The following is a 24,153-nucleotide window of genomic DNA, read 5'->3' as shown; positions in this document are numbered from 1 at the left end:
GTCACTCAGTGATTGGTATACCAGTTAGTAAATTTCTGAATGGTGGGGAGAATATCTTTTGCTTGCTTTGTAACTCTCTATGGTGATTAGTACAATCGAAACTCCTAGGTTCCTATGTGCTTGGAGGTGCAGTAACTATACCTCAAGTGGTCACCAGAAATGGAAAGATAGCCAAAACCGCCCATTTTATATAAGGCAATAGGTGCAGTAACTATACCTCAAGTGGTCACTAGAAATGGAAAGATAGCCAAAACCGCCCATTTTATATAAGGCAATAGGAAACATTCTTACATGGCGTTTATTACACATTAAACAAAAACTGACGAAGTGCTTATCATGTGCTGGGTATTCTGCTAGGCACGGGATATTCAGTGTGACCCACACAGGCACAATCCTTGCCATAGCTGAGCATATGGTCTATGGGGAGATGAGTAATAAAAAAGTAAATATAGAACGGTAAATTGTGAAAGTGCTATAAAGGAAATAAATAGGGCACTGAGATAGAATATAGCAGGGGGAACATACGTTAGATTATTCCCTGAGGGAGGCAATGTAGTTTCATGACAGTAGAAGGTAGGATTTAGAGCTCCAGCTCTGTAGTTAGAGTGGATTTGAACCTGGTTTATGTCTATACGACCTCTGGTAAATTACTTAACCTCTCTATCCCTCAGTTTTTTTTATCCTTAAAATGATGATAGCAGTATTACCTACTTCATACACTTGTGGGTGGTTATTATTTACCTGAAAGGATATTGGTAAAGTTAAAACTGCATCTGTTGTACTGTAAGCCCTCACTAAACATTAGCTGTTACTGTTTAGATTCAGTGGGCAAGAAAGCCTCTGTGAAGATGTAGGTTTGCAAAATGTAGAGAGAAGTGCATTTCCAGCTGAGGGGAACAGCCAAGCCAGTAAACACCTTGAAATGTCAGAGGGACTAAAGAACAGACGATTTGGCTGGTCGGCCTTGGAGACGACTTGTGCTGAGCACACACGGGTATGATAGCTCGACCTGAAGTGCACTAGGCGTGCTGGGAATTCTGTGCCTCATTCTCTGTTCTCATACCCCTGCACTTAGTACCAGGAAGGGGAAGAATCCACAGGTGCTCTGCCGAGGAAAGGAGACAGCTCTGTCAGTGTTACATCTTTTGGCCCCATTTACATTCCTAGGGACACTGCACTACGTTACCCACTTAGTACTTAGAATGCTCCTGAAACATCACCTTCAAGTGCCCAAGCACATGCATGCGTGCGTGTTTAGTCGCTGTCGCGTCTGACTCTTTTGTGACCCCATGGACTACAACTCGCCAGGCTCCTCTGTCCATGGGATTTTCCAGTTAAGAATACTGGAGTGGGTTGCCATTTCCTCCTGCGGGGGATCTTCCCAACCCAAGCATTGAACCCACATCTCTTATGTTTCCTTCATTGGCAGGAGGATTCTTTACCGCTGCACTACCTCAGAAGCCATGCACCCATTGAAAAATGTAACATCTATTCTCAGGCCAAATAAGGCTTATTAAGATGCCATTTTACAAGAACACCCTTATTACCTACACTGGGTAGTAGAATCTTAACTGGAATTATTAGATAGGGCTCTTATTCAGTGGTCATTTACAACTTTTATAACTATGTAAAAAGGTCATTGAATAAAACTAATTTGACCTCCTGTTACTTTGTCATTCCAGGCTCAAGTGATTCTTCTGATCATTCTTCTCATTGCTATTGCAAACTTCTTCATTGGAACTGTCATTCCATCCAACAATGAGAAGAGGGCCAGAGGTTTCTTTAATTATCAAGGTATGTGTGTCAAATAGCTTGCCTTGCAATAAAAGCTGCTTCTTTGCCCACCCCCGTCACCATCCCCATGACCCCTGCCCTGGCCACTGGAGTTTCAGGGAATAGTCTCAGGTTTGAGTCAGGAGAGCCTGAGTGAGTCTCAACCTTGCTGCTTGCCAGCTAGACAGGTCATCGAACACTATTGGGTCTCAGATTTTCCTACCAAGGTGGGAATGATAATAGCAACTTCCTAAAGCGATGTTGAAAAGCAAGTAAGATAGGGATGTTAAAGTGCTTTGAAAACCTTAACGTGCTGGATCCTGAAAGATAAACCTCTCCTTAAGCAACAAGATATAAAGAAACTATATCTTTTTGGACTAAAAATAACTGTGTACATGTGCAGTTGCACAAAATTATAGACAAAAGATACAAAGAGACCAAAAAAATCCATTTGCCACTTTTGAAAAGTCTACAGCAAAAGTAGGGGATTAAAAGCAAAAGCAGGGTACTGCACATGCCCCCTGCACACAATATTACCTCAGGGGTGGGCAAAACACCTAAGCCCAGCCCTCTGGCCCAACCTCTGGACACACTCCTTACCCTCACCCCATATAATGTACAAGCTTACCCCTGCTCAGGAAGCCAGGAAACAAGGGAACTTGTTATTTGTTCTGGCTCCCCTCTGCTGCAGCACGGGCCCCAGTAAAGCCTTGTCTGAACAGTAGGGGTGTCTGTGCAAAAAAGGGAACTTAGCTCAGACAATGTGCCCAACCACTGGGAGCACCAAAGTCAAACACAGACATTTTTTCATCCCTCTAGTCGTTTTTGTTCCTTGCTTTCTTATGACATTATCTAGTTGAGCATCACTGTCAGGTTTTCAAACAGAAAAGATTGTAGGAACTATTAACATAGCAGCTGTGATCGAGGCATAAACATTGACTTCTCTCTTCTATTCTACTCCACCTATCCCCTCTTTCCTAGCTTTCCACCCTAGCATACTTAAGAATCCATGGCTGAGGTTTTTTATATTTCCCTTCAATATTTACCTGGTTATCACTATTTGTTCCCTTTTTATAGCGCATCACTTCTTTCTTCCTGATTCTTTTTCTTTGTAAAGATTGGCTTGCTTGATTTGCAAATCCTTTCCCTTTTGCTTCTTTTCCCTTTTTCCAGCTCCTGCTATAAATTTTTTGATGTTTTCAATTTTTTCTCCTTATTTTTGCATTTCCCTAGATTCTGTTGTTCACATTTTTATTCCTTCCTTTTCTTTCTTTGTTTTCCCTTCTGTTTTTCTTTTTTCTAGATTGTTTCCATTTCATTTAAATAATTTGGTGACAACTTGTGGTATATTTTTATATTATGACCAAACCTCCTCACTATATATGAGAATTCTTATACATGAGAATTTGGTATAAGGATCTAAGATGCAGTTTCTGATGACAAATGCCGGGGAGGTTAGAACATTAGTATCAAAACTATAAGACAGCTTCATCCACAAGGTTCTACAATTCAAAAAAAAAAAGGGTGTAGTAAAGCAATATGCTGGTTAAGGTATATATACATGTGAGAATGTAGTTGTATGTGTGAGGGCAATATGATGCGGTATGTTTGTGAGTATGCCAGTTCAATCATGAGAGAATTTTCTGTTTCCTTCTTTTTTAGTCTTCTAGATTCAAAGAAATCAGACAGCATGGGTCTCCATTTTCATGAAAATTATTGACTTTTCAGAGTATATTCTAGAGATTTAAAACCTTGTGACATGTATTTTGATACTTGGCAAATATTAATATGAGGTTCATCAAGATTATACCAATATCTTTAAGCTCATTCCATTTAGATTATAGGAACACATTTGCATTTAGGGCTACAGAAGCCAAAGTTAACTTTATCTTCTAGCAGTCTAGAAGATAAGTCTACATGATAATTTTCTCATTATTTGTGTTGCAGCATCAATATTTGCAGAAAATTTTGGGCCAAGCTTCACAAAAGGAGAAGGCTTCTTCTCTGTCTTTGCCATTTTTTTCCCAGCAGCAACTGGGATCCTTGCTGGTGCCAATATCTCAGGAGATTTGGAGGTATGTTATTTCCTCTTCTTTGTAATTCTAAGAAACAATGGTGCGGTTGGGCAGGACAGGGAGGTACAGACATCAACAGTGACCATGTTTCTCTATAGATTTCAAAGCTGCAAGATTTCTTCAAGGTTTCCTAGTTATTTAAAAAGTTCTCTCTCTTAATGACAAATTTTACTGCCAAATTATCCTATTCCTGATAGTTCTTCCAAAAGTTTTATTCAGTAAGCTGAGGCACTGGGGAGGCCCCCTCTGGTGACTTTACCTAGTTGCAAAGAACAGCCATGTGCCCAGATAAAATTTTAAGGAATTCTAGTATTATTTTAGGGAGTTCTAATTTTAAAAGGTGGGCTTCCCTGGTGGCTCAGTGGTAAAGAATCCACCCACAATGCAGGAGACACAGGTTTGATCCCTGGGTCGGGAAGATCCCTTGGAGAAGGAAATGGCAACCCACTCCAGTATTCTTGCCTAGAGAATCCCATGGACAGAGGAGCCTGGCGGGCTATAGTTCATAGAGTCACAAAAGAGTCAGACGCAATTTAGTGACTCAACAACAACAGCAACAGTATTAAAATGAGGAAGGTGAGAATGGATATTAAAGGACAATAAATAATCTCTACCACACATGAAAAAAGTAGAAAACACAGGTTTTACCTCAACAAATTTATAATCAATTTTGGAAGGCTAGAAATATTTGCAAGTTATCAGGGGAGATATATGTGTGTGTATATATATTCAAACTGAATGCATTGTCCAAGTGGATTATGAAATAAAAATAAAGAAGAAATAATTACATTAGGGACAATTTTTGCAACAAAGAAACTTTTGAGCAGGAAGTAAAAGCAAAAGCTGGTTACTGACAACAGTCAGGAAATGTAAGGGTATTCCAGGCAGAGAAAAGAAAAGGACAGACAGGCAAGGGAAAATTGTGGGAACAGGAAGGAGTCCCTCATGATTCAAGTGGAGAATCCCTGATAGGCTGAGTATCCTTACAAGGTAAGGAGAAAGGCTGTTGAAGGGGCCTGAGTGAGAGATGTTTGCCCTATAAATCTATAAAAGTGCTTTTGGTTTTGTTCATTGCTGTGTCCTTGGAACTAGCAAAGCTTCAATAAATATTTATTGAGTCAATGAACAAAGGCATTCACATTTGTTACAGTAAGGACTACAATGCCATGGTAAATTCTTCAACAGAGATGGGACATAAAAAATGAGTATGCTGAGGCTCAGAAAAATTAAGTAACTTGTTCATAATGAAGTAAGTAAGTAGTGCTGCTTAACAAAAGTTAACTCTGGATGTTGAGCTTCTGGTTTCTCAGATTTGGAAAAGTATCAGAGGTCATAGGTTTAAATTTCGGTAAACTGTAAGAACACATTCAAAGAATATTGTGCTTTCTTTCGACTAAGTTTTTATTATCAGTTGGTTAGTAGTCAGTCCAACTCAGCCAACACTTGTTACTTATACCAGGCATCAAAGAAGTGAAGAAGCTTGCTTGATCCTTCTCAAGCACGTAGTTTGGACAAGACCACGGCAGGGAAAATGGATCAAACAGGTCAGCTTTTGTTAGAGTTAGGAAACGAACTGGAAAGGATGCTTTTTCTTTTTTTATGATCTGCTGTAAGGAAACACTATATATCACAACCAAGTGCCTAAAAATTTCTCCTAAACAGTTCAATACTTTTATTACAAATGATGTCCTCTGATGTTTTCACATCAGTTCTGTTCTACTGTATTGTTTTCATGCTGGTTGCAACCTACTGAATTGATTCCATGTTGAAGCTCAGGTTTAGCCATTGGGGTTAAAATGGCAGAAGGACATCAGAGGGGAGATGTCTAGTGGGTAACTACATTAACCTGTAATTAAAAATAAATTTAAGAAAATAAAGAGAAAGAGCTAAGGGACTGGGGAACCCAAGAGACAGAAAATCAAGAGATGATGATGCTTTGAGATGTAATAATTAACATGATCAGAAGCCAGAGGGGTCAAGCATGTTAAGGACTAAAAGATGACCACATGTTGGGATATGGCAACCAGAGTTCTGGACTTATAGATAATAATTGTTTCTGAGCGTGAAACTAGAGCATAATAAATTCAGTTCAACTTAGTAAACGTGTTATTTACACATTATGGGGATATGAAAGACACTACCTCTGCTTACAACCTCAGAATCCTTCTCAAGATTCTGAGGCTCTTCAGGCTGACAGTGACAGCTAACAAGAACTGGCGCAAGGGGATGCTATACAAGTTTCCCATCCTGAACCTTCTACTTGTTAACACACTATTGATGGTCTGTAAATATGTGTGTGGGAGAAGATCTTCAAGGTACACAGATCTAATCAGGAGAGTTAAGATGCAGTTTCAGAGATTAAAGATTAGGATATGGCTGACACGCAACCAGCAGCAACCTAGTAAGACTGCTTGTGCTGTGTCCCAAGGGGGAAAAAAAATATGATATTTAATTTTAAAAAGTGAAGGAAGGTGAGATTTTGTGCTACTGCTTGAGGGATGGAAATAAACATTTGGAGAGGTAACTAAGAATCTAAGTCCTGTCCTGACTAGAGGAAAAGTAGCCAGAATAGGCAGTGTGGGTATGTGACCAGACATTAAAATATTGGCATCCCGACTCAGATCACACCAAGTTTGACACTCAAGTAACTCTTAAATGAGGAAAATTTGAGCTTGTAGCAGATCTACAGCTACATGGAAATTACCTTATGTGTAGAGTGGGATGCGTGCTTCCTAATTCACTTCAGTCGTGTCTGACTCTTTGTGACCCTATGGACTGTAGCCCACCAGCTTCTGTGTTCAGGGGATTCTCCAGGCAAGGATGCTGGATTGGGTTGCCATGCTCTCCTCCAGGGGATCTTTGTGTTTTAGGTATAACACTTCTGTTCATCTTCATACCTCTTTTCCTTACCTATATATATATCTCCTTCCTTCCCACTTATATCAATTCTTCAATTTTCACTGAGAGCTCAAGAAATCCTTCATCCATAAAAGAAAATTTGAAACATACTATGAATGGATATTGAGTGGGGTTCATTTCAGCCATGGTTGCCCTCATTTTCCCTCTATGTGGTACTCAGTGCACACATTCTCTTTTGGAGACAGTAGCTTGAAATGAAGAGGTTGTATATATCAGACAAATCTTGTGTGCAGATATTTCTGCAAGAGTGGGAAGAAATGAATGATTATAGAATGGCTCTATAGGGCTGGCTTACTTCCCTGTAGGGACAGATTTACTTAGTTTAATTAACATTTCCAGCTGTCAGGTTGAGTCTGCATTCATCATGAGTTGATTTTTCTGATGGATATGATCAGCAGATTTAAGTTAATGAAACACAGAACTCACACTTTGACTGCATTGATTGCTCACTTGTATTGATGAGTCTCATGTCCTCTGGAGGAGGAACTGATGCCTACTGGGACGGTGCTTTCCTCAGTTCAGTATTTACTGACTCCTACTCTATGCCAGCACTGTCTTATAGGTAATGAATACATTGAAATCTCTACTTAATAATCCCTGTTAAGTTGAATTCTATTATAGAGAAGTTATGCTGCTTGGAAATTGATTATGATATGATTCAGCCCCCAAAATAGGATATAAAATGGTATATTATATATGATGTGAGCTCAGCTCAGTGAATTTATATACATTTATGGGCAAGAGAAAAGCCCATTTTCTGGTATAAGCTAAAATTTGCCTCTTTCTATATGCCTGCCTATGGAAATTAAATATCTCTCATTGCAGTTATTCCTGAACTAGATTCCAAATGAGGAATTTGAGGGATTGGAGAATGTAGCAGATCATCCTTTTTGCTCAGTCAAAGTGATTTTTTAAAAGCAAGTATAAGTTCAGTTCAGTCACTCAGTCGTGTCTGACTCTTTGTGACCCCATGAATCGCAGCACGCCAGGCCTCCCTGTCCATCACCAACTCCTGGAGGTTACTCAAACTCATGTCCATCGAGTAGGTGAGGTCATCCAGCCATCTCATCCTCTGTCATCCCCTTCTCCTCCTGCCCCCAATCCCTCCCAGCATCAGGGTCTTTTCCAATGAGTCAAATCTTCGCATGAGGTGGCCAAGTATTGGAGTTTCGGCTTCAGCATCAGTCCTTCCAATGAACACCCAGGACTGATCTCCTTCAGGATGGACTGGTTGGATCTCCTTGCAGTCCAAGGGACTCTCAAGAGTCTTCTCCAACACCAAGCTCAAAAGCATCAATTTTTCAGTGCTCAGCTTTCTTCACAGTCCAACTCTCAATCCATACATGACCACTGGAAAAACCATAGCCTTGACTAGATGGACCTTTGTTGGCAAAGTAATGTCTATGCTTTTTAATATGCTATCTAGGTTAGTCATCACTTTTCTTCCAAGGAGTAAGTGTCTTTTAATTTCATGGCTGCAATCACCATATGCAGTGATTTTGGAGCCCAAAAAAATAGTCTGACACTGTTTCCACTGTTTCCCTATCTATTTACCATGAAGTGATGGGACCAGACGCCATGATCTTAGTTTTCTGCGCTTAGTACAAAACAAATACACACAGAGATATACCGCCAATGTGTCAGATATGTTACACTGTTATGTTATATTGATCTGTTACCCTTCCCCCCTCAGAACTCTATGGTCTGATATATCTGCATGAAATTCACAGGAGATAAAGGGGAGGGACAGGAAGAGGTATTAGTGAGTAAACTAACTAGCCTACTTTTCTGTAAAAACTCTCTCCTGGACAGTTACAGATCTCTTCTGTTCAGCACAAAGTTCAACAGATTTCTTTCTTCACTCTAAATACCTTGTCTTTGTCTAAAAAGAACTGGAGCTCAGCACTTTGCCATTTGCTTTTTTTCTCTTTAGAACTTGCCCCAGGAAGGGTAGCCTAAAATTTTGAAAATACAGAACTAACTCAAGTGATATCTGTTTCTTATTCCACTCTATCTCCTTGTTCCTCTACATTATTTTTTCAAAGGATCCCCAAGATGCCATCCCCAAAGGAACCATGCTGGCCATCTTCATCACCACTGTTGCCTACATAGGAGTCGCCATTTGCGTGGGTAAGTCATGTGTCTCTGGTGTCAGAATGCCAGAATTACAAGGGATCCAGTTGCTTTTCATGTCAAGTTTTATGTTTCATGGCTTTCCATGAAACATAAGTTGAAAATTTTTTAATAGACAACAATTTTAATTCCCTTGTTGGGTGCTCTAGGAGTTTGAATGCAATTAAGGTGTAACCACAGGTGTCTCTGGTACTTCCCTGGAGGCTCAGACGGTAAAGCGTCTGCCTACAATGCAGGAGACCCGGGTTCAATCCCTGAGTCAGGAAGATCTCCTGGAGAAGGCAATGGCAACCCACTCCAATATTCTTGCCTGGAAAATCCCATGGATAGAGGAGCCTGGTAGGCTACAGTCCATGGGGTCGCACAGAGTCGGACACGACTGAGCAACTTCACTTTCACTTTCATTCTGCTGCTGCTGCTCCTAAGTCGCTTCAGTCGTGTCCGACTCTGTGAGACCCCACAGACGGCAGCCCACCAGGCTCACCTGTCCCTGGGATTCTCCAGGCAAGAATACTGGAGTGGGTTGCCATTTCCTTCTCCAATGCGTGAAAGTGAAGTTGCTTAGTCGTGTCCAACCCTTTGCGACCCCATGGACTGCAGCCTTCCAGGCTCCTCCGTCCATGGGATTTTCCAGGCAAGAGTACTGGAGTGGGTTGCCATTGCCTTCTCTGCACTTTGATTCTACCTGAACACAAAAATGGATTTTTTTGCTGCTGCAGGTGATAATTCCATGGCCAGGGAAGCCACCACTTCTAGCAACCACCTCCCCTGCCTTTAGGAGGCAGGTGAGGGACAGAATAAGAGTCCAAAACAGAACAAAACAAATGAAAACAGAAACAACATGACAAAACCCTTAGGAAAGTATGAAAGATATAGAATGAATGACTGTGACTCCTCCTTGCACTGCTGTCCCTAATGTGGAAATGTCACCGTCACCAACCGGCAGGCAATCAGAACAAGACCCAGCTGCCAGCAGTGTGGGCGGCCAGCCCCAACATTGCTCAGTGAGCAGAAAATATGCGAATTTGCCTGCTGTTCTTAAACTGACTTTTGTTCCACCTCCTGCCTGCAGCCACACCTCCTCCTGGTTGGGGGTCACCTCCAGCTTATGCCATTATTGGAGGGGAAGGAATGTGAGACATTCAGAGAAGAAAATTTTTCTGTGCACACTTATGAATACAGCCCCAGGCTGGGCCACTATGGAATCCCATCTGGCCATTTAAAAGGGGACATTCTGGTTGTCCTCTGCTTACTATAAAGGAAATTGAGAGAGTACATATGTTCTGAGTTGGATTCTTTGGGGGAAAAAAAGCAAAACAATTAACTTAGATTCTTTCTTCTCTCACTGCCTCTTATTTCCAGAAATTGGATAATGTCGTTAACTCTACTGTGACATTGTCAAGTTTCGTTACAAATAAAGAGATATTATTCCAATGTTTTAGGAAATCAATACTTTTTAAATGACATTGAAATTACCTAAATTTCACAAATGGTTTTTCTTTCTCCTACAAAGTAAAAAGGAAGGGATGAATAAAGGTATAGGCCTGATTTCAGAGTTTCTTCTCGTTTATTGGTTCTGATGGGTAGAAAAACCTGTGTTTCCATATTTTTCTCAGGGTGAGAAAAGGATATTCAGGGGGTCCCTGGCCTGTCATTAGTGCAAATAATAGCTCATGGCTTGGCTTCATGGGAATTTGGGAAGTTTGATTATGCAGAAGTGAAACCACAAGATTTTTAAAAGTCAGCTCAGCATAAATGAACAGTGAAAAAAGATAAAATCTGGACTGGATAGTTCTGCTTAGTATCCAACCAACACTCACAATTTCAAGAACCTAAGTAGAATTTGGTAGGCCACTTCTCAGGGCTATATAGAAAGGGTTCCTGCACTGATCATTTTAAATGACTCTTTCAACTAAAGGATTCAGTAAGTTTTAAGTCCTTCCTAGATTCAAAGAGTATGAATTCCATGGCTATAATTGAGAGTTCCCATTAGTATCTATTACTGGAACGTCTCTTAAAATAATTAGCAAGGAATGAGAACTCACCTGGCTGGAGACTGAAAAGCAAAATGAACAGTTTCATTGACTGGCATTTAGTTTGTAAAGTATTTATCCTTCAAGTAGTTCAGAAAAGTTTATATATATATTTCACAGCTATATTCATATCTCTCAATAATCCTATCAAATACATAATGGCAGAGATTACAGTAAGAAAAATTCATAAGAAAAATCAGTAATTAAAATATATATGTCAAGAATCTTTAAAACATACATAATTCCATTTTGAGGTATCTATCCTAAAGAAACACTTCAAATTACAGAAGAAAAATTGTATGCACAAAGATGTTCATAGGATGTTTGTAAGACAAAATAACAGAAATTAACTCAAAGGTACAAAAATAATAAACTGAGATAAATACTTGGTATAGCAGTATTTGACCATAGCACCTGGGAAGGGCTTCCCATGTGGCTCTAGTGGCAAAGAATCCACCTGCCAATGCAGGAGAGATAAGAGCAGATTGGATCCCTAGGTCAGGAAGATCCCCTGGAGGAGGATATGGCAACACACTCCAGTATTCTTGCCTGGAGAATCCCATGGACGGAGGAGCCTGGCTGGCTATAGTCCATGGGGTCGCACAGAGTCAGACGTGACTGAAGGGACTTAGCATGCATGCACGCATTACCTATGAAATCTTAACATTTTATCCCCAAATATTTTCTGTATCACTTAAACCATTGAAATTTTATAAAAAGTACAATTATAATAGTTTAAGAAATTACACAAAGAATAAAAAAAAAAGAAATTACACAAAGAATACCATTAGCTGAAAATAAGAGCTCAGTTCTCTTAATTACTAGTATTCAATAATGTCATCCCTTGTTTCTCTCACAGATGAGGAAATAAATCCTTCTATCTGGAAAGCTCCCAATCAGTAGCATTAACCTGGAAATCTGAATTGAATAAATATTACGTGCTATGTGCCCTTTCAAAAAGGAAAGAAACCTCAATCCCAAGCGTCTTACAGAGGCAGGCAGAAAGCTAGGAGTTCAACCACCCAAGGACACCTTAGAGATAGGGGCTGCTCCCAGGCCTCAGAAGATGGGAACTTTCGGGTATCACATCAGAGGAAATATTGACCATGAAGACAGGATAGGTCAAAGTAAACTAAGTATGTTTTCAGAAGAAAAACATGTGTGCATATTCAGTCGTGTCTGACCCTTTGTGACCCTATGGACAGTTAGCCCACCAGGCTTCTCTCACCATGGAATTTTCCAGGCAACAAAACTGGAGTGGGCTGCCATTTCCTCCTCTAGAGGATCTTCCCAACCCAGGGTTGAACCCACATCTCCTGAGTCTCCTGCATTGCAGGAAGATTCTTTACCACATGAGTCATTGGGGGATATCTGAACCCTTCAAGTAAAGAAATGACAAACTTGTTGTTTTCCCAGGGGCTTGTGTGGTCCGAGATGCCACTGGGAGTGTGAATGACACCATCGTTTCTGGGATGAACTGCAATGGTTCAGCAGCCTGTGGGTTAGGCTATGACTTCTCAAGATGTCAACATGAGCCGTGTCAGTATGGGCTGATGAACAATTTCCAGGTTTGAACTTCAAAAATTAATAATGTGTACCGCTATCGCTTCCATTTTTTAGAACATCATGTGTAATGAAACTTCTGACTCTCTAACAGATTGGTTATTGACTGATTCGAATTCAGCAAGGAATAATTTGTGTGGGAGGAAAGGGAGTCCTCTAGGCATTCATTATGTGGTTACACTCACTCTGGTGGTCGGAGAACAGGCAGTTGTATGAATTGCATCACCCAGGGAAAGATTACCACCCGCCATTATGCATCTTCCAATCAATCGTGTAAGATTTCCTGGTGGGCAGATGGAGAGACTTCGATTAGTTAGCACTTGGAATGCATTTCATGCCTGGGCTTCACTCAGGAAAAGCCTCTGTGATGGACCTGGAGTGTGTGGAGGACAAGGCCAAGAGGGGAATTGTGAGTGGCAGAAGGGGGAGGAGAGTGAGGGGGGGAAGGAACCAGGGAAGTTGGGGAGACTATGGAACTTAAAACATATTAATTTGCTTGAATGACTGGTGAGCAGAAGGAGAAACAAATTTGTTGTGAAGGCTTCATTCATCTATTTTAACAACCAACAAAGAGAAATTAACTCAGCCGAAGTCATTATTACAAATATGACTTAAATTGATAGAATCTCATCATGTCTCAGACCTAAAATTATGTTTAATGAGCACAGGAAAAGCAAAAACTTGAAAAGCTTCTATGTGCAGGAAGAAAAAGAAAGGCTAATGCCTTTTAAAAAGATTGGTAAACAGCTGAGTCCCTCCCTAGACTTTATTAAAATACCACTTTCTGCTGGATAGAGTTTCCCATTGACCAAGAAACAGATGCCCAGAAAGGACAGAGGGGAAAAATATCAAAATCCTTGAAATCATTTCCTTGTTTATTCTTTCCAGTATCTTCTGGACATATTGTGGTGAGCATTTGTTCCTTTTATCCAAAAACAGCAACAACAAAGGCATTTCCATTTTGAAAAAACAACTATTAAGAACTCAGAATGAAGCAGGGGGAAAAACATCTGATTAGAAGCAATTAGCTTACAAAAGAGATTCCAAACCCCAGAAAGTGGAAAGGGAAGCATTTGCATTAAAATTTGGCTTAAACTTTTGTTTTCACTCTGTTGGATGAGTCAGTCTCCTTACCTGGACCTCTCTCCTCAAGGTCATGAGCATGGTGTCAGGGTTTGGCCCCCTCATCACTGCTGGGATCTTCTCTGCAACACTCTCCTCGGCCCTGGCCTCCCTTGTCAGCGCGCCCAAAGTGTTCCAGGTGACATAGGCATAAGAACACGTGCTTCTCCCTCCCCCTGAGATATCCACTCTCACTGGTGATCATTTTCCATCACTTTCTGAAACAGTTTAATGTTTGCATCTGGCTCCAACGCTATGTCTGCCACATAGTCGAGATCGATTCAAATATAAAGAATGATAAACTGCAGTGTTAACTTGTGCTTCATATTGTGTATCACTTCGTCTCTTCCCCAAATCTTCTTGTTTGAATAGCCCAGGGAAAATGACTGTGCATGGATATAAATGATGAATTTCTCCTCTTTTCCATTAGGCTCTGTGCAAGGACAACATCTACAAAGCTCTGCAGTTCTTTGCAAAGGGGTATGGGAAGAACAATGAGCCCCTGAGAGGATACTTTCTCACTTTTGTTATAGCCATGGCGTTCATTCTTATTGGTTTGTAGTTTTCTTGTTCTTACTGAAAGCCAACAAGTTCTTCTGATTACTCATAGGGTTTTCCTGTGACCTTGAGAAATTATCTGTTTTATGTCTAATACTGCATTTGGGAATATTGCAATCTAAGAAGGAAATGAGAAATCCTTGTGTGTGGAGGGCCTTGGAGGACTTGAGGTGGGCTTCGTACTTTAATCTCTTCTTTGAATCTGAATGCTGGAAATCCATCCAACCAAATGCAACTGACTCCTTCCTCTGACCTGCCTGACACTGTCTAATCCCACGTTGCCTCCAGCTGCCACCTGTCCTTACATCTCCTGGCCGCCAGCAAGAGAGCTGAAAGGTCTATTCTCAAAATTGGTCCATTGACCACAGAATGTGGTCACCTGTGGATCTGGAAAATTGTGGATTGGTCACACCCAATCCCACAGCTAGAATCTCTGATGATAAAGAACCTGAATTTTTACAAGCTCCCGAAATTCCTAGACCACTAAGGTTTGAGAACCACTTACCTCGGCTCTTTCTCCCTAAGCAATATAGAAACAGCTACATAATCTCGGAGAGGCACAACGCCTCAAAGTTAGCCTGCACATTCCTCACTCCTCCTTAAGGTACCACACTGCAGGTGAGCAGAAGGCAAGGATGATAGTAACTATGCACAGATAGGCAGTCAGATTCAGCAGTAGTGCCAGACAACGAGGGCTTCTCCTCATCCCATAAACTCAGGAAGTGACCATAATTCATTCATCCTCATAAGATTTTCACAAGGTTGAAGAAGGGAACACATGACTCTCCATGTCTACACACAATCACTTTCTGGTTTATTTTTTTGTAAATCTATGTTTGTTAGATTTTTTAAATTAAATTAAAAAGTAATTATGTGTATATATGTTTGAATTATAATTTAAACTTCAAGACTTCAATTATTGTCCTAGACTTCAGTTAAGTGGTCAAATAGCCCCAAATTTTAAAAATTGTATACGTTAAGTAATAGTCTTAAAAGTCACTCTTTCAGAACCCAGTAGATTAGCTTCATGGTGCCAGCTTTGTGGCAGCTATTTTTGCCTACTTTCTTGCTGGCATTCATGTCCTACAGCCACACCCAGCTTCCACCTGCATCTTCTTTACTGAAGGTGATAGCTGTCTGATCTTCAGATAAATGAGAACATCTCTAAATTATTTTTTATATCATACAGTAAACATCCCAGCGAGGATTTAACCATACTGGATATTTACCTACTGAGGTAAAACTTTTTTTCGGCAAACCTTCAGAGGTAAAACTCTCTAGAGATGTAGAAAAGTAGGAATGGCTAACAAAAGTTCTGAAAGTCAGAGAGAGCAAGCTGGGTATATGCAGAGATATATCCTGTTAGATGGTTCTGATGCACAGGCATTTAACTAACCTGTCACCCTGTAGAACATTTTGATTCTATGCATGCTCAGTCACTAAGCTGTGTCCAACTCTTTTCAACCCCATGGACTGTAGCTCGCCAAGCTCTTCTGTTCATGGGATTTCCCAGGCAAGAATACCAGTGTGGGTTGCCATTTCCTTCTCCAGTGGATCTTCCTGACCCAGGGATCAAATCCACATCTCCTGCATTGGCAGGTGGATTCTTTAACACTGAAGCACTTAGGAAACCCTTTGATGATACACAAAGCAGATAAAGAGTCCTGGATTTGGTACTTCTGCAAGAGCTACAGGGAATTTTGTCATCTTTCTGGTTTCCAAACTTTCTATCCACTTCCACTTGAATTTTCTGTGGGTAAAGATCTTGATTGTCTATTTTATTGGTGAGTTTTCTTGTTTCTTACTTTATGGAAACTTTGGCTGAAAATACATTTCAAATGAGTGCAGACCAAAGAAAAGTTACAAACTTCTTAAACTTTGACAGATGCTAGCTACGGTTTCAATTTCCAAATAAAGTCAAGCTTCCAGACTGTAACAGCTGTTCAGCCCCTAGTCTCATCACTCATATGTACATACTCAATTCTGCTTCCTTCACAGCGGAACTGAACACCATCGCTCCCATCATCTCCAACTTTTTCCTGGCCTCATATGCACTTATTAATTTCTCCTGCTTTCATGCCTCTTATGCCAAATCTCCAGGTAAGTTGACATTTCAAAACTAAAATAAACCTAAGCAAACAACTTCGTTCGTCTCAACAAGATGAAATAAGTCAGTGAAAAGCGCTGAATCTGTGTTTATATGTTTCCTTATATCCTAGTGGGCAGTGTAATTCACTTTTTCTTTTGGTAAGTTGGGGGGTGACTTCTGAAATAGAAAAGGAATCGTTTGAGCAATGGCCTTTTTGACCAACCGTAAAGTCAATTTTCTCCTGTGGCAATAAATTATTCATTGCAAGAGAAACCACATTTATTGCAGCAGTAGAAAAACACCACTATTTATTTCCAGGGTGAAAGTGACCACAGAAGTGGAATGAATGTATATATTTGAAACTTTCTTACTGTCAGTTTGCTTTCTGCCCATGGTGCAGAAGAGAAGGATGAGTAGTTCCCATAATTACCTGCTGAGTGCAGTCAATGCAGATTCACGCTGAAGCTGGTGACACCCCTGCACTCCTCAGACTGTTGTTTAAAGTGGTGTGAAATTTCACACCAAAGAACCTCCCCCTATCTTTGTCACCTCTCACCTCTTCTTTGCTTCCACTGGCCATTAGAATTTCTTCGCCTTTCCATCAGAAGAGAGTAATTCTTCACTACAAGGACTTTTGTTAAGGATATAAGCACATCTTCACTTTTTAGGGTCTTCCAGGAACTCAAACATCCTTTGGAAAACCTCCTGCCAAAATACAGGTGGAAGGGGAGCCTTCATCTACTTAAGGCCACTAAGCTCCAGAAGATTACAGAATTTTTGTTTCTGTTTTGTTTCCTTGTTTTAAGCCAAGAACAGGAGGTTCTAGTCAGTGAAGATGACAGATCATAGAAATGTGTGCTTCCATGCCGTGGTGTGTTCCTTTTTTTAAAACCACAGTGAAGTAATAGAGGTTGGCAGGGGTAAGAATGGAAAGAAATGAGGAAAAGAGGAAGAGAGAAAAGGGGAAGACTAGAAAAGCACAGAGATAACATGAATACCAAACCCAAAAGATGACTCTCTCTCTCTCCTTCCCTCTCTTTCTCCTCTGTCCCTTTCTCTCTCTGATACACAAACACACACATATAGACAGACTCGGAGAAAAATAAAGGCATTTCCAGTGACGTTCTTGTAGTGTGATTTCCATCTTGTGGCTATTTTGGAAATTGCTTCTGAAGACAGAAAGTTCTGTTGTATTTTGGCAACTCCAAATTTAAAACTATACTTTGTGTGTGTGTGCGCGCACACTCAGTCATGTCCGACTATTTGTGATCCCAGGAGCCATAGCCTGCAAGGCTTCTCTGTCCTTGAGATTTCCCAGGCAAGAATACTGGAGTGGGTTGCCATTTCCTTCTCCAGGGGATCTTCTCAACCCAGGGAACAAACCTGCATCTCCTGCGTCTTCTTCATTGGCAGGTGGATTCTTTATCCACAGACCAAATGTGCCCTTCAAGTCACAGCTTCTTTACCCTGATCATACTGTCTCCTAGCTTCTTTCAATTCAGGGAACTAATAGAACACAGTAAACCCCCCATGCATGTACTAAAATATTTCTCACTGTATATATTCATTGCAAAATGCATGATATATTAGTGTATCAGGTTTAAAAAGCCACTGCAGAAACATGTCTCCCTCTTTTGCCGTAGATTATTATTTCTGAAAGGGCAAGCATGATCCTCTTAGGGTGAAAGAAGAGCTAGCATGAAGTAGCGGATGACATTTGATGGCTGCTCTGCCTTCTCCACAGGAAAAAGCCCATTATCTTAACCTCCTCTTTCTTGAGCCACTAAGGTGTCCCCACTGCCCTGCTGTCCCCCACTCTTTCCATCTCTCCTGCCTCCTTTCAACTCTTGATGACATAGATACCAGATGCTTAGGGTTTCGTTGTTTGGGAAGAAATCCTGGAATGCAGGAAGTGTAGAGGGGCCACAAGTGACACATTTTCTACATTTCACAGCATTATTTTTTGGTGTGATTACACCTTCATAAGCCAGGGACCAAGATGACAGAAAACTAATAACAGAGTTAGGAACTTGATCGAAAAGTTCTGATTTTTTATGCTAGGGGGAAAAACAAACAAACAAACGTGTTGCCTATAGTCTAAAAATACACAGTGGTATGATGGTATGGTGTGGAAATTTTTCTTGTGCACATAGATTTTTTTCTTAATTTCAGGATGGAGACCTGCATACGGTATTTACAACATGTGGGTGTCTCTCTTCGGAGCTGTTTTGTGCTGTGCGGTCATGTTTGTCATCAACTGGTGGGCAGCTGTCATCACCTATGTCATCGAGTTCTTCCTCTATATCTATGTGACTTACAAGAAGCCAGGTGAGATAAGAATGATTGTACAGAGAGGGTTTCCTAAGCACTCTCTAACTATCCATTCACTCAACGAAAGTTTATTTGGCACCTCCTGTGTTTAGGTGTGCCATGTGTATGGCGGATATTAATAATATAATGTAATATGATAATACAATAGTTACCCTTGTTGAACAGCTATTGTATACTGTGTATACACCATTGAATTCTCACAATAGTGAGAATTATTAGTCAGTAGGTATTATTAGTCACATTTCAGAGATGAAGAAACTTGAGTTCAAAGAAGTGACCACTCACTGAGGTGACCATCAGGATGTGAAGCAGCTGATATTTTAATGAGAGTGTATTGATACCAAGCCCCATAAGCTTTCCACTGATAGAGTCCTTCTACATCTGATAAATGAGATAGAATCCCTGTCCTCAAGAAGCACAGACTCACACATAAGGAATTTACTGTATAATAGTATAGCAAGCACCGTGAGACTGACATGAACAAGTTACTGAGAAAAGGAGAGGAAGTGACTGACCGTGATTATTGTTAGTCTAAATCAACCTTGCCACCCCATAGACTGTAGCCCACCTGGCTCTTCTGTCCATGGAGTTATCCAGGCAAGAATACTGGAGTGGGTAGCCGTTTCCTTCTCCAGGGCATATTCCCAACCCAGGGACTGAATCCTAGTCTCCTGCATTGCACATGGATTCTTTACCACTGAGCCACCAGGGAAGCTCTAACTGTGATTAGAGTTGTCCAAGAAACTTCCCTGGTTCATGGCTTGTGTTCCCAGGGTCAGTCATTTGGTAGGTACTTATAAATATCTGTTGAATGAACAAATAAGCTACTTAAAATAAAAAAAAGCAAGAGACTAGGGATTGGTTAATCAGATGGAGCCAGGGTTGGCTACTGTAGGCAAAAGAGTGTGAGTAAAGTTAGGAAGCGTGCAAGTATCAGGCATATTTAAGGATTGCCAAAGCTTATGAACAGAGAAACCTGGTGGGCTACAGTCCATGGGGTTGCAAAGAGTCAGACACAACTGAGTGACTAAGTGCAGCACACACCAAGGCCTTTAGCATGATGGAGTCCTCAGGTGATGAGAAGGGGCCTGAGGTGAGCCTTGGAAGGTGAGCAGGTCAGGCCAGATAAACAAGACACCTAAATGTCATGCTAAAGAATCTAGAGCAGCAAGAAGATGCTGTTGATCATTCAGGTGGATCTGGACTTCAGATGTTATCTTTAGACCCAGTGAAAGGGATGGATTGATGCTTGGAGAGGCTAGAGATTAAGGAGTACAGTATTCAGCAGTCCAGTCTCAGGGGCCAAAAAGACCCTCAGCCACCCTCACATTCTCCTTACCCTTCCTATGCAAGCAGAGTAGAAAAGAGAAGGTAGTAACTATTTTGAAGAGTTTGGTTTTGTTGTTTTTCTTTATTACTTTATGGTATTTGTAATACAGGTATGGTGGTGGTGGTTTAGTTGCTAAATCATGTCCGACTCTTGCAACTCCATGGACTATAGCCTGCCAGGCTCTTCTGTCCATGGGACTCTCCAGGCAAGAATACTGAAGTGGGTTGCCGTTTCCTTCTCTACTAAATGGGGCTTAATGGCATCGACTTCAATGGGCCGTGAAGGGACTCAAGAGAGACAAAGACTCCTAAAGTTCTTGACACAAGGATTGGTACCCGGGAAGTTTTCCACACACTGTACGTTCACATAATTTATGTATATTAATATTAACCCCCTGTAGTGTACAGTCTATAGGTTTTAACAAACTTACAGTCTTGTAACTACCACCACAATCAAAATAGAGGACAGAGGGCTTCCCTGGTGGCACTCAATATGTCAGCAAATTTGGAAAACTCGACAGTGGCCACAGGACTGGAAAAGGTCAGTTTTCATTCCAATCCCCAAGAAAGGCAATCCCAAAGAATGCTTAAACTACTGCACAATTGCACTCATCTCACACGCTAGTAAAGTAATGCTCAAAATTCTCCAAGCCAGGTTTCAGCAATACGTTGACTACGAACTTCCAGATATTCAAGCTGGTTTTAGACAAGGCAGAGGAACCAGAGATCAAGTTGCCAACATCTGCTGGATCATTGAAAAAGCAAGAGAGTTCTAGAAAAACATCTATTTCTGCTTTATTGACTATGCCAAAGCCTTTGTGTGGATTACAACAAACTATGGAAAATTCTTTAAGAGGTGGGAATACCAGACCCCCTGACCTGCGTCCTGAGAAATCTGCATGCAGGTCAGGAAGCAACAGTTAGAACTGAACACGGAACAACAGACTGGTTCCAAATAGGAAAAGGAGTACGTCAAGGCTGTATATTGTCACCCTGCTTATTTAACTTATATGCAGAATACATCATGAGAAACTCTGGGCTGGAGGAAGCACAAGCTGGAATCAAGATTGCCAGGAGAAATATCAATAACCTCAGATATGCAGATGATACCACCTTTATGGCAGAAAGTGAAGAAGAACTAAAGAGCCTCTTGAAAGTGAAAGAGGAGAGTGAAAAAGTTGGCTTAAAGCTCAACATTGAGAAAACTAAGATCATGGCATCTGGTCCCATCATTTCATGACAAATAGATGGGGAAACAGTGGAAACAGTGGCTGACTTTATTTTTTGGGGCTCCAAAATCACTGCAGATGGTGATTGCAGCCATGAAATTAAAAGTTCCTTACTCCTTGGAAGGAAAGTTATGACCAACCTAGACAGCATATTAAAAAGCAGAGACATTACTTTGTCAACAAAGGTTCATCTAGTTGAGGCTATAGTTTTTCCAATAGTCATGTATGGATGTGAGAGTTGGACTATAAAGAAATCTGAGCGCCGAAGAATTGATGCTTTTGCTGTGATGTTGGAGAAGACTCTTGAGAGTCCCTTGGAACTGCAAGGAGATCCAACCAGTCCATTCTAAAGGAGATGAGTCCTGGGTGTTCATTGGAAGGGCTGATGTTGAAGCTGAAACTCCAATACTTTGGCCACCTCATGTGAAGAACTGACTTATTTGAAAAGACCCTGATTCTGGGAAAGATTGAAGGCAGGAGGAGAAGAGGATGACAGAGGATGAGATGGTTGGATGGCATCACCGACTCAATGGACATGAGTTTCAGTGAACTCCAGGAGTTGGTGATGGACAGGGAGGCCTGGCGTGCTGCGATTCATGGGGTCACAAAGAGTCAGATATGACTCAGTGAACTGAACTGAACTGGTGGTCCAATGGTTAAAAATGTGCCTTGCAATGCAAGGGACACCGGTTAGATCACTGGTCCAGGAAAATTCCACATGCCATGGAGCAGCTAAGCTCATGTGCCACAACAACTGAACCTAGGCTCTAGAGCCCAGGAGCCACAGCTACTGAACCCATGTGCTGCAACTAGTGAAGCCTGAGTGCCTAGAGCCAGCAGATCCAAAGAGAAGCCACCACAATTAGAAGCCCATGCACTGCCACAGAAAGTAGTGCCCACTTGCCACAACTAGAGAAAGCCTGTGCGCAGCAATGAAGACTCACCGCAGCCAAAAAATAAAATAAATATATCTTTCTTAAAAAATAGAGGACATTTCCATCATGGCTAAAAGATTCTGTGCAGTCAACTTCTTCCTCCCAAGTTAGCCCCTAGCTACAGCTTTTCTGATTTCTGTTCCTATATCTTTGCCTTTCCCAGAGTGTTATGTAGAACCATAGAGGATGTAGCCTTTATATATACTTTCTTTCACTTAACAGGAGGTTTTTAGATTCATCCATGTTGTTACATGTATGAGTAGTTTGTTCCTTTTTGTTGTTGAGTAGTATTCCATTATATGAATATATCTCAAGATTTTTTTAATATATTCACTAATTGAAGAATTATATCTAACCTGGTATGTCTAATTATATTTGTATCTAGTGATTATATCTAAAGCTGCTGTAAATATTCACACACAGGGCTTTATGTGGACCTATATTTTCATTTCTCTAGGAGTGGAATTTATGATTACAAAGTACACATAACTTTATAATTAACAGCTAAACTGTTTTCTAAAGTAGCAGCATGATTTTCCATTCCTAACAGCAATAAATTTAAGTCCCAGTTGCTCCACATCCTAGGCAGCACATATTATTGTTAGTTGATTTCTTTAAAAAAAAAAAAAGCATTCTAATTGATGTAGTGTACTGTCTTATTGTGGTTTGGTTTGCATTTTTTTCCCAATGACTAATGATGTTGAACATATTATTTGTCATCCACATATCTTCTTTTGCCAAGTGTCTGTTTAAATTTTTTGCCTATTTTTTGAGTTGTTTTCTTACGATTCATTTGTATGACCTCTATATATTCAGGATACAAATCCTTTCACAGTACATCTTTTGCAAATGTTTTCTACAAGTCTGTAACTTGTTTTTTCATTTCCTTACAGTTTGTTTTGAAGAGCAGATATTCTTAATTCCTCTAAAGTCTGATTTTTCATGTTTTATGGTTTGTTTGTTTATTTTTTGCTTCTAATCTATCTTTCCCTAATTCAAAGTGACAAGCTATTTCTAAAAGTTTTAATGCTTTAGATTTTTAATTTATATCTCATCATTTTGAGATAATTTTTGTGTATGGTATGTGAGGAATGGCTCAAGGTTGATTTTTTTGCATATAAATATCCAATTTATTTATAGGGTTCTTATAAGAATGAAATAACCTAAGGTATGCTAAATTCCTGATGCATAGTAAATACTTAATCAATATTAATCTGCCTTATCTCCAGATAATTATCTCTCATCATTTTCCTGATTGTTCTGAGAAAGACTGGGGAGATGGCTTTGTCTGCCATCTAGGGTGAATCTGTGCATTCCTATCAGGGACTTCTTATAAAATGTAGAGGATTCATCTAACATTTAATTTTTTAAGTCAGGGCATGGTAGTGTTTTCCACCCTTATTATGAAGATTGGGTCCTTAACACATTAAACTAAAATGCTTGCTAAAAATTGACCCTCATCATGGACACCCAGTGGTAAGAATTCCCAAGTTATTCAGTTTTATTATTCAAAATATAAAGACTGCTGCATACTCTCTATGTATGCAGAAATGCCTCTTTTCTTTTCAATTTAAGAATTTGTGAAGAACTCTTGGATTTATTTAGGAGCTGACCATTTTCCCAAGCCTACCTGCCTGCAGGGTGGTTGTAACACAGCCTCTTCCACTGAGTAAGTTTTCTCAGGTTGCAACACTAGAGTCTGATCCTCAGCTAGAAAAAGAGGTCTCACTTCTAAGAATTCACAAAGAGTTCATAGAAGGATACACTTTCTAGGAAATACTACATGATGTTCCTCTAATTTGGGCACTTGCAACTGCTGACATAGCCAAGGAAAATCAAAGAAGGGAATGGCTTATAAAAATATTCACAGTATATGGAGGGAAGCTCAGTGCTTTTACGTCAAATTCTCCTTTGTCCACAGATGTGAACTGGGGCTCCTCCACGCAGGCTCTTTCCTACGTGAGTGCTTTAGACAACGCTCTAGAACTAACTACAGTGGAAGATCATGTGAAAAACTTCAGGTAAAATTGGCTTCTCAAGCATCCTGGTGTCATTTCCCATTGG

General features: G+C 40.5%; 1 protein-coding gene across 4 annotated transcripts in view; it reads left to right on the top strand.

The window, feature by feature from the left end:
- Positions 1–24,153, top strand: part of SLC12A1 (solute carrier family 12 member 1) — an 89,765-nt gene that overhangs the window by 20,912 nt on the left and 44,700 nt on the right. For all 4 annotated transcript variants that reach the window (XM_043472064.1, XM_043472061.1, XM_043472062.1 and 1 more), the window contains exons 8-16: positions 1,683–1,794; positions 3,721–3,848; positions 8,813–8,897; positions 12,350–12,501; positions 13,650–13,757; positions 14,049–14,172; positions 16,175–16,276; positions 18,438–18,593; positions 24,011–24,110. In XM_043472064.1, the coding sequence (XP_043327999.1) occupies positions 1,683–1,794; positions 3,721–3,848; positions 8,813–8,897; positions 12,350–12,501; positions 13,650–13,757; positions 14,049–14,172; positions 16,175–16,276; positions 18,438–18,593; positions 24,011–24,110 (1,067 nt within the window). The remainder of the gene's footprint in view (positions 1–1,682; positions 1,795–3,720; positions 3,849–8,812; positions 8,898–12,349; positions 12,502–13,649; positions 13,758–14,048; positions 14,173–16,174; positions 16,277–18,437; positions 18,594–24,010; positions 24,111–24,153) is intronic.

Source organism: Cervus canadensis, chromosome 6, assembly GCF_019320065.1.
Source record: "Cervus canadensis isolate Bull #8, Minnesota chromosome 6, ASM1932006v1, whole genome shotgun sequence".
Classification (NCBI taxonomy): domain Eukaryota; kingdom Metazoa; phylum Chordata; class Mammalia; order Artiodactyla; family Cervidae; genus Cervus; species Cervus canadensis.
Note: the sequence above shows the minus strand (reverse complement) of the source record. Positions and strands in the feature narration are given on the sequence as shown.